The 16,380-nt window shown below is 40.7% G+C and overlaps 1 protein-coding gene across 3 annotated transcripts in view; it reads left to right on the top strand.

Annotated features, from left to right (window-relative positions):
* The window catches only part of ntrk3b (neurotrophic tyrosine kinase, receptor, type 3b), a 176,157-nt gene that overhangs the window by 34,420 nt on the left and 125,357 nt on the right, over positions 1–16,380 (top strand). For all 3 annotated transcript variants that reach the window (XM_085766841.1, XM_085766860.1, XM_085766851.1), the window contains exon 3: positions 2,742–2,813. In XM_085766841.1, the coding sequence (XP_085622967.1) occupies positions 2,742–2,813 (72 nt within the window). The remainder of the gene's footprint in view (positions 1–2,741; positions 2,814–16,380) is intronic.

The following is a 16,380-nucleotide window of genomic DNA, read 5'->3' as shown; positions in this document are numbered from 1 at the left end:
GAATGTGATTAAGTCCAGACAGATTCTCATGAGAGCATAGAGAGGCGTGAGTAAAGGGTGTGTTTCTGATCCTAAAACAAGCTGATGTTTAAACAAGCTTTTAATTCTTGAAAGTCACACGCCGGTGGAACATCCTCTTTGCTTTGCTTAGCTGCTGATCAAATAACGCTAAAAAAGCAGCAGGGAAAATTGAATTAGGGGCCCCTGCTGTAGCGTTGTGACTTTTTTTCTTCACTTCTTAAAGCAATGTTACGCTCCTTTCCTGCTTTGCTACCCTGCACGATGAGGCCACATCCTTTACATTCCTCTCGCCCCGGCTGCTCCTCCCTCAGGCACTGCCTGTGACCTCCTCTTCCTCCTCACTTTTTTTCTCCTCCCTCCGCAGACAACCATATTCTCCTCTGCCCTCCAAAGTCAGAGCTGGCCTCTCCCCTGATCCCCTTGATCCCTCATCAGGGAGGCCAAGTGCAATATCTCCACCACTAAATTAGCATTTTTCTCATTACCACCACCTCTTCCCAGGAAAGGCTGTTACCTTGTGTGATGCTGTCTTGTGGGGCTGTTAGCAGTATGGAGGGATGAGTGAGAAAAAGTTACTCTAGGATGCCTTGCATAACCCTATTTCACAGTTTACCCCCCTGTCTGAATTTGAATGAAATGAAAAAAACAAAACGGACATATTAAATATGTTATATAACTGTACATCTCCAGAATAAGAAGCTGACTGCGTGCCTCACCTGGCTTTTGTTAGATTCTTTTAAAATGCAGCACCCATCCGTCCATCCATTAGCTGCAATGGTTTTCCTTAGAGAGGCACAGGGAAGGTCGAACCAATCCTAGCTGACATCAAATGCGGGCAGGGTACAACGTAGGCAGGTTGCCAGCCTGTCACAGGGCCGACATATAGACAAAAAACCTCACACACTCATATTTACACTGATGGGGAATGAAGAGTCATCTGCACATTTTTGGACTGTTGGTGAAAACAACACGCCAAATCCCCACAGAAAAGTTCAGACCAGAACCGTTTTGCTGTGAGGCGACAGTGCTACTCATTGCATCACCTCACTAGTTGTGGTGCTTTCATGAGGTTTACTATATCTAGTTCCTTTAAAGGTAAAACTAATGATGAGACAGATAAAGCAAGACAGAAATAATATGCAATAATAAGTGTATAATAAAAATCACTACAGATATTATAAAAGTATAACTATACACACCAATATACGACGTGCAATAAAAATATGATATTAAAGATACAGGTTTTGTGACTCCAATATTACTGGTTCATACTGAGAACATTAATAATTACCTTTAAAAGCAAGTCACTATATGATCTTATTATGATTTATTATGATCATAATTCTACTCTGGAGCATTAATTGCAGCCTGTTTTCAGCTGCAGATTAACACATTAAGTGCTCTAGTGAGATTTTACAGCAGCAGGATGCTGTGTGTGGGAATAAATCACAATCAGTTATGAGATGTGTGGTCATGGTAACAAGGGAATAGTATTTGGTCACTTTGTGGGATTTATTGAAAATGCAGACTGTAACCAGACATATCCCATTATTTTGGTGCATCACTGTGCTAACATAGTATTTAATCAAATTTTAACTGCTATTTTCTAACTAAAATCTACATATTCTAGTAAGTGGTACATGTTTTTATGTGGTGGACAGGACGTGTGGTGGTAATGATGAAATGCTGTAGCCTGCCCCTGTTTGGCAAATTCAATGGAACAAAGATGACAAAATAATGATTGCTCTTTCTCCTTTTGCCAAATGTATTTTGATTCGTCCTCACAATAAACGCAGCAACAATTAAATCACTGCTGTTTGCAGAGATGATTGTGTGCATAATTGTCATTACTGTTGTAAGCACTGCTGGGAGGAGTATAACCAAAGCTCAACACACATCCTTGAATGTTGTTGTGATAATTTCTGGGGAGTGAAATTATTGTTGTTAATTTTTCTGAGGAAGCCATTAGAGGGTTTCCCAAGGACCCCCCAAAACCTTCTTGAGGACCCTTGGAGGTCCCAGACCCCCACTATGGGAACTTTTGGGAACATCCCAGTCAAACACCACAGTAGTGTGATCCGACATCTAGAAGGTAATTGGCACCAACAGCTGGGTATAATCAGCACGCTGCGTTATGAGGCGCTCGCTGATGATGTCAATGACTTCTTTGGAGAGAGACATCTGTGATTACAAGATTAGAAGTCATTACTGTTGTCGCCCAGAACAGAGGTTTCCAAACTGGGGCACTGGGATTTCCAGGAGTCCCTCTGTGGATTCCATGGGGTCTCCAGCAAAATGTGGATTAAGTTAATTTCATAGTTATTTCACCCTGTACAAGTTAATACAGAAAGGGAACGCCCAGATTTCACACGCTCTACAGACATGCAAGTTCACAAATGTTTTATCAAATTTTGAGGTTGAAGGACTGAGCGGGCAGATAATTGTGACTCATTGTATAAGAGCCATTTTTATTATTTTATCAGCAGTTAAATGGTAAAACATTTTCAAAGGAGCAGAGAAGAACAAGCAGAATGAAATGCATCAAGAAAAAGGAAATGACAGAGAATATATTCAAAATGTCCTTGATGTTGTTACGTAATCATTTCAATGTGATACTGTGGACACGTATTTGTAGGTGCCTGTGCTATGAAGAAAAGAAATGTTTTTGTTTTGCTGGTTTCTTCACTATTTCATCTTTATTTTATCATTCCTGGTTTCAGAACTATCATGAATTGCAGCCTGTGGGTGATCCAGGCTCGAGCTTTCGCTCAGAACCCACACCTACGCTACATGTGAGTAAATATTCTATCTTTGACAACCATGTTTCCTGCACCCTCAAAAGATTTATTATAATCTGTGATGCTTGACAGCCTGTAGTATATGGCTAAAGGTAAGTTAGTGTTGAACAGAAGTTGATGCAGTTGATAGAGGCTGACTACTGGGAAATTGTGGCGTTGCTATTACTGTCGCAACAGCCACACATCTTAAATGAGACATCCATTATTTGCCTTGGATAATTGGATTCCTATCTGCCCCGCTTCTTTGTGCTTCAGTAGAGCAACATGCAGAAGACGCACTTCCATTTACTGTGCACTCGCCAAATGGACAATTTGTGCAGGAGGCCGAGCATCAGAGAGCTGGGCGAAGACCAAAGTAATTTCTTTAACAAAGGCTGATGTGTCACTGTATGACAGCCTGTTATTCCCCAATTTTCCAGCAGTAAACATGGCGAGGAACTCAGTGACAGTCTTTTACCTGAACACACTGCCATTTGCAATTTCCAGTTGTCGACTGAAAGGCAGCTTGGTCTCTCTTTTCTCTTGCGGGTGACTGCTGTTGTGCAGCCTGCACCGTGTGTGTGCGTGTGCTTGTCTGTGTGTGCATGAGAGAGAGCGAGAATAAGAAGTATGATACACTAACACGGGGTATTTGTCATCTTAGAACTTAATCATGCTTTATGGGCTAATTTATGTTGTGCCTTTCTGTTGTCTGAATCTTTGTGCACATCCCTGGGTTCACACACTTTTGTATAATGTTTGTTCCTTTTAATTTTCTGTCCTTGAGGTGGGTTTGCTTTCAAAGGACTGAAAACAAATAAGTGATTGTAACCCTCTCACCTCTTCCTCCCATCTTCTTGAACATAATTGCTGTGCAGATGTACTGTGCTTAATATGGTACAAAACATGTAAAGATATATGAATCGGATGAATGGGTGTAAAGGGTGCCCTGTTTTCAGTTTTTTTTCATTCCCACTTGCTTCCTCTCAACACACAGCATTTACTTGGGATTTGTGCAAAAGCTGCTGCTGTACAAATAGAAAAGGTCCACTGGGTGAGTTTCAGTGGATCTCACTACTCAGCGGCCCCCACCGCAGACGTTCCATGACAGGCCCCTTTTTTAAGGTTGCGTTAATGCAAGTGGACGGTTGCTAGGTGACGCTGAGGATAATGATATCAAAGAAGATTAATTATTATGCCTAAGCTTAGCCTCACAAGGCTGACCTCATTGATGGCTATGTCAGCCAGGTCTGGTTAAAGCCGGGCCCATCAGTCGCTCAACTGGTTGTTCCTTTGTGAGGAGAAATGAAGCTGTTCTCCTCATCAAATGTTCAGTCCATTATAGACTCAGTCCCACAGTATAAATATATCACTGATCCCAAGTGCTGCAAACCTGATGACTGTAATTAACACCAACCCCCCTTTTCAATTAATGTTCTTCTGCCGTTTGTTAATTACATGTCATAGGCATGCTACTCTATGTATTTCATTACGTATTGTGTTTCATAACTTGACATCACATTCACTTAACCCCTCCCCAGTGATTGTCCAATCTTAGGTTAGCAACTGTAACTATGCACAGCTGGCTCGTGCATTGTGTGACCTGTGTGCGTGAGACTTAAGTGAAAGTGATACTATAAAGAAAGATAGAGTAACCATTTTTTCAACCCCCCCAAAAAAACTATAACTTCTTGTTGCTCAACATGCATGAGCATATGCGCTAATAATAACAATAGACCATTTTCTCCCTAACTCTACTACTGTTGCTATCTTCATATAGCAACAACTGATACAATCTTGTGACAGTTGTCATTTCAGCTTCCAAAATCCATTTGCAGGCTTGAAATGAGGAGCCTACTATTTCCTATGTCTGTTTGACAACAAGCACCCACAGTAAATCAAAAGTTCATACTGTAGCTCCACTGGCTGGATTTTAAAGGAAACATCAGTCTGGTTCATGAGAAGGGAAGACAGCTATATATATATATATATATATATATATATATATATATATATATAATATCCCTTTTTGTGGTTGTCTGTATTTTCCTAGCAACTCTTATCAAAGCATCAGTCCTATAATCTTTAGGTGCCCTCTCGCTGCACCCACTACATAGTATTGGAGGCTAGAATAAACCTAATTGCAGTGGACAATAGAGGATGTTGCATTCTGATCAGAATGATATTGATAAATAAAGGAGATGAACTATCAAATTATTGACAGAAAATCCTAATTCTTTAAAAGTCTTCATTTGAGTCTTTATTGGACCTTCTGACAAACAATTTGGAAAAAAAATAAGAAAAGGTAGGACACTGATGATAGAAGTCACAACAACTGGACTGTATTTATCAAATAGCAGCCAATGTATTTAACAAAACAGAACATTGCATTTTCTGACAATCAAGATAAATGAATATCAGCTGAAATATTATGACAGGAAATCATCAAACTGCTATAATATTTACATTAGACATTTTGCTGATGCCGAGTGGTTTTCAGTTAGTGTGACAGTAAAGCCACACTCAGTGAATGACGGAGCAGTAGACAGTGGCCAGTGGAGTCAGAGGTCACTGCACAAAGCCAGTTGACATATAAGGTCAAAATGGATGATGGATGGTCGCGATGTGACTGAGGAGGGAATACAAGTTTATAAGGAAAATAACTGGAAAGAAGAGGCTGGATGGCTTTAATTATTTCTCTGGCATCGTATATTATCTTTCTGCTTCATCTTAACCACTGTGTATTGCTGTTAGGCAGTGCATGTTAATTTGCTCAAACATTAGAAGAACTTTCTAATTTTCTATATAATGTGTTTTGTCACTTTAACCTTTAAGTGTCAATTACTGGTCCAAGTTTGCAACTAAGTTATCAAATTTATGATTTTTTTTTTCCAGCTGAGCAATTTAAGAATATCTCTGTGGGATATCTGGCTTAAAAAAGACCACTCGTCAAGTAAACATATTACCATGTTTGTCTCAGTGGCACCTAAGACTCTGCAGTAATTCCCATCTCACCAGTTGTTGTGGCTGCATCGAACTGATGAAACAGCCTTGAACCTCTTAAGAACCATTAGGAGACATTAAAAGAACAAACTGTCACTGCAGAGAATGACCATATAGTAAATTTACAGTTGCAACAACGACTTCTGTGTAAATGGCCTTGTCTTTTCTTGTACAGTAGCTCATGTTTTATTTCATTCATGTCCAACCTCTGCTCAACAAGGACAAATCGTTCCCTTGGACTTCTAGATTTTAGTTTTAGAGCACAAAATGAAATGAAATAATTTACTTTTAGTTTTCCAGTATTTTCTGCTGCATTATGGGATCATGGAGGAGAAGTAGTTTGGCCAGACAAATTAGGCTCGAGTAGGAGCCTTGTTTGCCATGTTTTTTTCCCCCATTACATGACACTTAAGTCATATTACAGATTACTTGTGGGCACAAGTGCTTAAGTATATTAAGCTGCATGCTGTATTTGAGCATCAAAGAACCAATAAAGGAAGTATGAGGGGAGACGGTAACATCTGTGATAGGGGCTGCATGACAAGTCGACTCTAATGTTATGAAAGTTGAGTCAACGTCGACTAGTCGCTGATGTTGTCATTCATATTTTCCCCGTCATAACTAAAATCACAGGAGGAGGGAAATGCTTTGCAATTCACTGACTGACAGCTCATGCACAGAAATTCGTGCACAGAACAGCAGGTATATAAACAACAAGCTGTAAATCATGTTTTTTTTGTAACATACACTCCTATACAGTATAAGTGCCAAAGAAAATACTGTAGCCTACTGTCTGTTAAACAATTAGGGAGGAAAACGACACACAGGCCTCCTCACCATCACAGTCCTGCTCAGTCACAGTTTTTGTTTTTCGATCCTGGTTGGTTGGTTGGTTGTTAGTTGTTGTGTGCGGCGTAAAGCTGCCTATATGAGCCGATTTTTTTAGTTTTTTTGTTTGTTTAATTGTTAAATTGTTCGGCTGCGGTGGTGCGCGAGTGTTTTTTTTTTTTTCAGTGAAAAGCGGGCGCTAGTGTTACCACACTACATGCACAACTTTTTTTGTTCATCAACGATCTGCGGAACACTCGCGTGCCGATCCGTGGAGAGCGATCATGGATTGACTGATCCATTGCACCACTAGCTCTCCCTCAGGATCATCCACGTCCTCACTTTGGACACCCTCACCTAGTTTACCAAGGCCATGCATTCAGCAATAGAAGACAATTTAAATAAATTAGGGTGACAGATTAGTTTCATTCAGCGAACTCAGCTGTTGTTTCAAGCAGCTCTTCTCTTGTACTGCCAAAATCATGTGGTCAGCGACTAGTCGACGTCATGCTCAAAACATTATTGTGGAGCAGTAAAGTCGACTAGTCTGTGCAACCCCTAATCTGCAATAAAATGAACGAGTTTATGAAGACTACAACATCACTGGCAACTGAACTAACTATTAGTAAGAGTCTGGAGTGGATACACTGTAAACAGTAGAGATGCTGATTGATTGGCTGATAATCAAAAAAGAGTCAATTTCTTTTCTTTAACATAAAATGGAGTTGTTCATTAAATAAAAGTTACAAAATGATTGTGTCTCTGTCAGTTATAGATTTTAGAAAGAAAACAGGAATTGGTCAAGAAAATTTCAGCCAGTGTGTCTGTAATGAAAAGTAATAGTTTTATTTTCCCCTTTGTAACATGGGAACATGATGTAAAATGTTGTTCAATGAAGCAATAAAAAGTGCTGAAATAGGTTTAGGCTTTTAGTCGCATAAAAAAATACTTACTGTATTATATTCAGTTATGAGCAGAAAAACTGATCATTGTGTGAACGTGTGAACTACGCACCTCTTGCTCTTTTCATTCCAAGAAATAAAAAGGTAAAACAACCAGACCAAATACTGTGTTAAACCATAAAAGTCTCCTTATGGCAGAGTACTTTTGAAGATCTTTAGTTGCTTGGGCTCAACTGTCTGTGTGTTAGAAATCGAATATTTTACAGTACATTGTTTGTTACGTACTATACTGTAGTTCTTTCTAAATTGTTGGTGTGTATCAGTTTCCGTTATACAGGTGACCTTGTTGTATTTAGGCAGAGAAGGACATTTGGCCACACTGGACTGGACTGTGTCCCAGCAGGTTAAAATGCACCACCTTCATTTTCAGTGGGTGACAACATCCACGTACATTTTCCCGATGCTAACCATATGTGCACTTGATCTTTCACCCTTGATGTATCCAGACCCACTTCACTGGAAACCGGCAGTCTGTGTGTGTGGCTTAGCCCTGAAAGGCAGACCATATTGGCCTGAATAAGACAATAAGGAAATAAGGCTCATATAGAACACGAGGAAAGAATCTGTATCCTTAAAGTAGTGCAGGTAAATGGACTCCATTTATATACAGTGTTTCTAGTCAATCAACCACACAAAGCGTTGTACATGTATATCTCATGTACATACTAATGGTGCAGCAGATTGGCGTTTACTTTCTTGCTATCAACACACACTCCAGAGGCTCTGGGGTCCAGCTAGGAATCTAACTATTACAGACAAGACAACCACTCCATCTTTTGAGACTCCAGTGTTATCTTTAGAAAATGGGTGTGGCCTCTAAATGTATTGAGTATTTCTACATTTTTAATTTTTTTTAAGTACTTGGTAGAAGTTGTGGAGGTGGAGCAGTGTGTTTCATCCTCCTTCTCCTTTATTGTGACATTCTGACATCGGTAATTAGATTAGCATTGCATAAAGATGAGAGGAAGGGGTCAAATAATTAGCCTGTAAATAAAGATGCTGTTAAGTTGAACATTTTAACATGGGAGTCCATGGGGATTGACTTCAGTGTAGGTTTAATTTTTGTAGTGGATCTTGCCTGCTGTCATGCAGCAACTTTAAAGGTCTCTGACAAAGATGTATTTAGTTTCTTTCTTCTTTTCTTCACAAATGAATTGTAAAATGTCTATGAGTGAGCTTAGAGTTGTAGAAATTTTTTTTTCTACTTATCTATTTCCCCCAGTTTCTCATCTTTTTTTTAAGCTAAGTTAACTGGCTGATGGTTTTTATGTAACAACAACGTAGAAGAGGTATCAATCTTGTAATTTAATCTTGGAGAGATACCAAGGAACGTATTTAGCCAAAATACAGAACTCAAATGTGACAAACACTCACAAAAATAGCTGACTGCTAACTAGGTTGAGACCTACCAGTTTCATTTCAGTAATCACTTCCTGTTCTGCTACTCCCTTTGATCCCTCAAAATGTCTGGGTACGAATACCCTGAGTTCACCTCACACACATTTAACTGGCACACAAAGCTCCATATGCAAATTAAGTCTATCCACAAAGGCTCCGCTACAAGGTCTTCAGCTTTCAACTCGTTCCTGCCACCGCCGGGTCCAGTTTTCTATTTGATGCTGCTGGTTGGCCTGGCGTTGTGCGCCATGCTTGTCCCCGCCTGTGTCAAATTAAAGGTCAGCGTCTGGATAGTGAGGCAACTCTCCTCTTCATTCCAGTGCAGCCGAGGGAGAAGCCCAATAAATCTGGAGGGAGCGTTGTCACCGGGGAGTCTGAAAGGTCACTCCCCACAGGGAGAGGGAAGTGGAGAGAGTCTCTCTCATTAAATCTTCCCAGCTACGTGTTTTTTCTTTCTTTTTTTCTTAAATGTCATTTTTATACTCGGGTCAGTTGGCCAGCTAGCCTGAGACCACCTTTAATTAGAAGTTTGATTATTCTCTGTTTACCTTGTCAAGGTTTAAACTCCCTACTTTTTCTTCCTTTATAAAACAGTCTTTCCCGCCATTTTTTTAAAAAGTTACTCTCTCCGGTTTTCAGGTAGCCTATTCACTTCTGGCAGTGGCTGACTACAAGAGGAAGCATTAACCTAGATGACACCTGGAGCCTCTGTAATGTTTAACCTGGCTCTTTCACAGGCATATGAAAAAATAGAGCAATGATCTTTGAGGTGTAAATGAATGCTAAACCCTGATATACTGTCTGTGTCAAGCATCAAACCTTCTCACTCGAGGCGGTTAGCTGTTGCTTTTATGCAGAGAAAGCAGGCAGGGTGCAGAGTAATGCTGGAGGTCATCTCATCCACGCACAGTGCTGTCTTGACTCATCTGCCTCTGGCAGGGCTGAACTTTTAACCTTTTTTTCAATGACACAAGATCTGCAATTTAGATGTTAGCCCAACTAATATAGACAGGTGAATTTCTAAGTGTGTATGAAATGTTTCCTTTTACCTCATCTCAAAGAAAAGAAAGATGAGTTAACCCCTGTCAAAGTGATGTTAAAAATAGCCTGATAATAGCATAAAACATAATGGCTGTATGAAACAAGATGACTGTGGTAGTGGACGGTCTGGAGAGTTGCCATATTCAAACCCAGACAGACTGGTGAAATTAAGGAGGAAGGAAATGCTCAGCTGTGCTGAGAAGCTCTTAGGGTGAATATATTTAACAGTATATGAAGTACTCTGCTGCTGTTAATCATGATCATATTTTCTAAAAATAAATAAATAACAACTAACACACCTACTTTTACTGGAGCTCTTTTAGGCTGTCTCTGTGCATGTTTATAATATTGATGTTCATTCACCATGTGTGACTAAAGATGTGAACAAAGCCTTGTCATGCCATTTTATGATAAAGCCGCTTTTGAGGTACAGTACACAGTGCCACTACCTACCTAAGTCTAGTTTTGATAGTTTAAAGTTTTTTAATGCATATTAAAAAAAAAGATAATTGCATTTGCTGAAATTAAAACCTTAATTAATGCCCACAGAGTAAATGTTGGGGAATAGAAAACACTGAAAAACGTCATTAAAACATATCCACTACGATGGCTACTGTTCTGTAAAATCTATGACTAATCTCTCCCAAGAGGAAAACGTTTTTATCTGTGCATTTGGATGTCTAAAATTATAGCAGCACAGAGTACATTAAAATAGCTGTTCAGCTGTTTGTAGAAGCGTAATAATGAAGCCATTAATGTTGGCTTCCGTCAGTGTTTCACTTCTGTGGGAGACATTGCAGGACTTTTGATCTCTAAGAAATGCACATGCTGTTTGTTTCTCCCTTTCCTGTCCTTTCTCAATTTAGCGTTTCTCTGGAGGAGGACCTCCTCCTAGAATTCATCATTGAATCAACAGTAATTCAGCCGAGATGCCTCTCTAACGGTTCCTGCCCACTGTGCTCTGTGTGGGCGCTTTCCTGCTTTCTGAGTGTGTTAAATTGGAAGTTGGCGTTGCTCTGTGGCTCAAGGTTGTGTGGACCTGATTCCCTCCCACAGACTGGCCTGCCGCTCCGCTCTGCCGGGGCTGAAGCCCTGTGACTGTGGGAGATAGCTGATGGGGAGGTGAAGTGTACTTCAGGATCTCCCTCTAACATTAGATTTAGTAGTAGACCGCCCCCGCCATTTTTTTTAAAACCTCGCCACCCACAATGCACCACATGAAATCACTCCTCAGTGTGGGAAACCAACCATGGGCTTTTGTTTCTGTGCCAGCTGCTGAGTTGCTGCAGTAGTTCTGATGTTTGATAATGCACATTGCTTGGTAGAAGAGGGGGTTACAGAAGGACTTTTTCATGAAGAGAGAAAAAAAAAAGCAGACACACCAGTTTAACGGGGCATATAGTAAGGCTTATTTTCCAGATGTGGCGGTTTGGGAGAGCAAACAAGCAGTTCAAATTGAATCAGCACATTCATAAATTCATAGTGAGCTCAAATTTACATTCGGTCCTCATGCTCGGTTGCTTGGATGTGCATGTGGCTAATCTCACTGTAAACATAAACGGGGAGGCTTGCCACCCTCTGATAGTGGTGTCATGGAGCATGGTATCTGCTGGCTGTGTGGACCAAAGGGAAAAACGCTCCACTGCTCACCGGCAGACTATCTGCCACAGCACAACCACTGGGACCCGCGCCGCCTGTGAATGGAGTGCAAAAGTCCACGTTCTCGTCTATACTGGCTGTGGTCATGCAGAGATTAGATTGGCTGATGATACAACACATAGACAAGCAACAATGGTGCTCTGTCAAACAGACGAGCCAAAGGGCCTGCCTACAGGCTGTTGACTCACTAAAAGACATGTCCAATCCAATACATAAAGCTCAAATTCTGCGTTGTGTCTGCATAGCCAGGAGGGTCAGCATGATGAATTTCTGATGTCTGCTCTGCTGTTTGTGCTGTCTGAATCCATTTTGGTGTATATCAGGCCCTTAGAGGAAAAGTCTGATAATATTCTATCTTTTGCAAGTTGTCCAAAAACTATATTAAAGTGGCATGAGAGAGCCACACGTTGTACGGAGTGACATGTTTTCTCATACAGACAAAATATGGAAATCTTCGGTCTTTGTTGTAGCTGATCCTGGCTGATAATGATAATGTTAGGCGTGAATTGCTCATGCCCTATATAATATCAGTCTCACACATTTTGTTAAAGTTTCAGTAGGCCGTTACAGACACTGAAGTATTGACCACAAGTAATTGGTGACTAGAGGCATTAATAAGATATACCGATAACATATTCTTAATGAAAATGAGCGGGTCAACTGGGATATCCCCATTTATAGAATAATTAAACATGAAATTATTTACTTCTATTTTAGTATGCTTAGAGAAAATAGCTATTTCCACTGAAGATGTTTATTAATACTTACATTTTTATGTGGATGTGACCATCCATCACCAAGACTGTAATGGTTAAAGTAAAGGCTAAAATCTGGGAAAAATATATTGCTTACATTTTTAAAATATTGGCCCCAGAATCATTTAATACATTTTTAAGGCTGAATTAGATGAAAGTAAACTGACAGGACGTGTGTGTGTGTGTGTGTGTATGTGTGGGTGTTGCTCAGTGTTTCTTACGTCTTAATTACGTTTCTTGCTTTACTCAGTCAGTGTCCTAACTAATTGGTGTGGGAGTAATGCCTGGCTTCATAGTACACTGACATCCTTGCCACAACATTGTATCATAATGCATTTGACATGAAGCTCTGTCCTGTGATTTGAGAGATCTGTCTTTGACTAAGGATACATGATTGTAAGAGTGAGTGAGTGAGAGAAATGAGGATGAAAAAAGACATTAGGTCAAAGGAGTGGCAGAGATAAAGAAAGTGGCTCAAACCAAGCCTGGAAACTGAGTGGAAAAGAGAGAAATTGGCTGTGAAGGAAGACAGACAGAATGAGGAATTCAGAAATAGAAACTGTGAGACATAGGCTACAGTAGATAACGATGGGGGAAGAGGGAGGATGAGAGAGATGAGAAATTAGGCATGAAAGCTCTACTAAGGGAGAAGCGGGCCTTCACCTCGAGGCCCGTTCAGACGAGTGGCCGGGCTATGCAAGGGATCTTTACGTCCATAATCACTGCACTCTAACAGATCCTAATGCCTTATGATGGCAGTGCTGGTCCTGAGACTGTGGTGGGTGGCTGTGGGTCGTGGTGAGCCACAGGAATAATGGCCTCAGTTAATCTGCTGTACAGGACATTCAGTCTCAAGAGAGTCCATGTCAACCGGCGTGACTGGATCGATAGCGTCTGCAACACCGAGCTCTCTCCTGCTGCCTCAAGTTCAAACCTCCCACCGACAGTTCACTGCATTCTCACCTTGCTGCCTTTGCTTTTCTGACGTTGCTTTTGATCTCTTGAGTGTTGTACTACCAAAGGGGGGAAAAAATGATCAAGGCGAGACAACATTTTCTTTACCTTAGCTGACAGAGCAGCTAAAAATAGTTGCTTTCATCTTGGTGAAGGATTGGTTTTAGGCGGTGTGGGGGAGCTCGTCTGTGGCGCTCCGTCCTCATAGCCAAGATGCTGGAGAGCTTTCAAGTTGCGGTGTAGGGGTTGAACATGCAGTGTCATCATGCTCCTCTCTCACAGTGGTAGCTAGCTGTGTGTCTGACAGTGCCTGAGAGCGCTGCAGCAGCAGCAGCAGCAGCAGCAGCAGCAGCAGCAGCAGCAGCAGCACTTCTCCGAGGCAGCCAAATCCCGTAGGCCAGATGAGGTTCTCTGATTCCTGAGGCAGCACTTTGTCTCGGTCCCTCCTCCCCTCCACCCACTTCTACCCTCTTCCATCCTCCCACATCACTCGCCACTCATTCTACAACCTGTGCACTGACAGTTGTCTGGCTGAGGCCTGACATTCGGTGTACACAGCGCCAAGCCCTCTGACACAGGCACTGTCAATCACACAACACTGGCAAGAAACCCTCAAATGTGTTTGGACAAGAGGATGAGGATTTCGGCGGACCGGATTGCTATTTACTATGTCATGGGGGGGCTAGAGGATCGTGTCTTTTCTCCCCAGTCCTGTGGCTCCGCTGCCTGGCCTCTGGATGGAGCCTGCGGTCGTACACTGATGCTGTGTGGTGCCGTGAGAGTGTGGCAGCGAGCTGATTTCCCTGTGACAGAGACAGATAGAGCAGACTGACTTTGATAATGTGAAAAGGGAAATAAGCTTTTTTCCCCATGTGTATCCAGGAAGGCTGATAAGATGGCACTGGGGTTTGAGTCTGTTTCCATCACCACAGTTCTCAGCGGAAGAAAATTCATGTAGGTCCCAGCTTTAATATGAAATTTTTTGGGGAAAGAAATTCTACAATAAAACCCTGAACAACATGACATAATAATACACAAAATTTAGAGTCTGGCTTAAAACAAGCCGTTCTGACTTATGTCATTTTGTCATGTCACCCCAAAGCAGTCAGCGTTTATAGCCATGCCCCATGGCTCACCTGGACCCACCATCCAGTCTTGTAGGATTCGGTTTCTCTGGCTCTCTGGTTTCTCTACCTGAAAATTGCTACATTTCTTTTATTTGATCACCTGAAAAAGTGTCAGCCAATCAGAAGAGATGCCAAAATACAAAAGAAAAATACTCTTGACTGTTTATTGGTGGATATGATGTCTGCTTCTGTCAGTACATGAATGGTTTACACTGGGCCAAAAAGGTTTATACAAAGAACACAGAAAATGCTTTCATTGGTGACAAACGGAATGACAAGTCATTTTCTACAGAAACCATTTAGCATGTCCTAAGTTAGCAGGTAGCAAATATATAAACTTGTAAACAAAATCTTCACTTTCAAGATTTGTATGTCATCATTTAAAGCTTATCTTCTGTAAAAGCTCCCAATGAAGACCTCACAGAGTCAGAGCTGTGATGCAGCCTTTGAGTTTTTGAAGCCAACATTAACGTTAGCTTCAACAGCTGCAGCACAGAGCTGTCAGCTGTATCATTATGGGTTGTCATGCAGAACATTGTATGATGAGACCCACCAACATCAAAAATAGTAAACGGTGTAGGTCTTGTCAGTAATTATGGCAGCATTTAATAGTCCTATGATTATGCTGGGATAGTATTTATTGATGTCAACAGTGTAATATGTCATTACATGTGGGCTAAATTAGTCTGTTAGACTAATTAGGCTGTTTTTGTAAAAGAAAAATAATAAAATAGGTAAGGAAGATTACATGGATTTTCACATTTCCTTACCCACTGTTTGAAAAAAAGTACAACCCCAATTTGTGCCATGTAACATGTAATTTCATAGATGCACTTTAATGGTCAGAAATTGATGAGAAACCTGCGTGTATGTTATTATTGCGACAAAATCCAAAATGCGATCAATGAAGTGTACCATGAAAGAGCCAGCACAGAGTGTATACGGTATGTATTATTGAGACTCGACATTTAATGGTTTTTACAGTCCAGATGGCTATTGATCTTAAAAATAGCTTTTTACATTGCACAGGGAAAAAAAGTGTATTTGAGCCTCATCTCCCAGTCACTGAGATGAGACAGCTCGAGTGAGTGATAATTTTCAGAGGTGCTAACTCCTTGCCTCTCTCCAAATGTCTAAAAGACTCTGAAGTGATGTTAGCAATCACAGCTTAGGACTCACTGAACCCTTTGATAATCAGTAGAACCTTCTCTCATAAATGTCACCAAGACTGTGTCGCGCAACACTTACACATGCACACACAAACACACACTTTTCTGTCATTATCACTGTCCACATCAGGGTTTTTAAATTTTACTTTGTTTTGTTTTTTCTTTTCTTTGTTTTTTTTAAACCTTTTTTCACAGTTAAATACAAAAACGATACTGGTAAAAATCTACGATTCAAAGCTGATTCAGTACAATTCTATTCAGACAGTCCCCATTTCTTTTTAGTATTTTTACTTATTGAATAAATACCTTCAGGGCCACTAACATGAAGCAATTATTTTCTCTTAGACAAACAAAAGGCCTATGCATGGTCAGTGATACAGTAGATAACCTTTTAGCTAATCCCTCGGGAGGAGGACTTTTTCATTGAAATGCTGTGTTAGCTTAACTTGCCTTGCTTCGACGACAATAGAATTTGTATTTGTGCACAGCATAATGTGAAGATTCAAGACAGTGCTGTAGTATTTTTTTTTAGATTTTTATTGTTATTTATTGCAACTCCAATAAACTCACCTTTCCATCACCTCCACCTGCCCCTGACAAACTACTCTGTCTTTGTTTAGCTTTTGAGGTGTGACCAAGTTTTCCAGGTGCAAATTTAATGCAACACATTTGGCCATGGCTGTAAT

The sequence above is a fragment of the Trachurus japonicus genome, chromosome 3, assembly GCF_045865225.1.
Source record: "Trachurus japonicus isolate A0001 chromosome 3, Traja_1.0".
In the NCBI taxonomy this organism is placed as follows: Eukaryota; Metazoa; Chordata; class Actinopteri; order Carangiformes; family Carangidae; genus Trachurus; species Trachurus japonicus.
The sequence above is the reverse complement of the archived record's forward strand: the minus strand, read 5'-3'. Positions and strand labels throughout refer to the sequence as shown.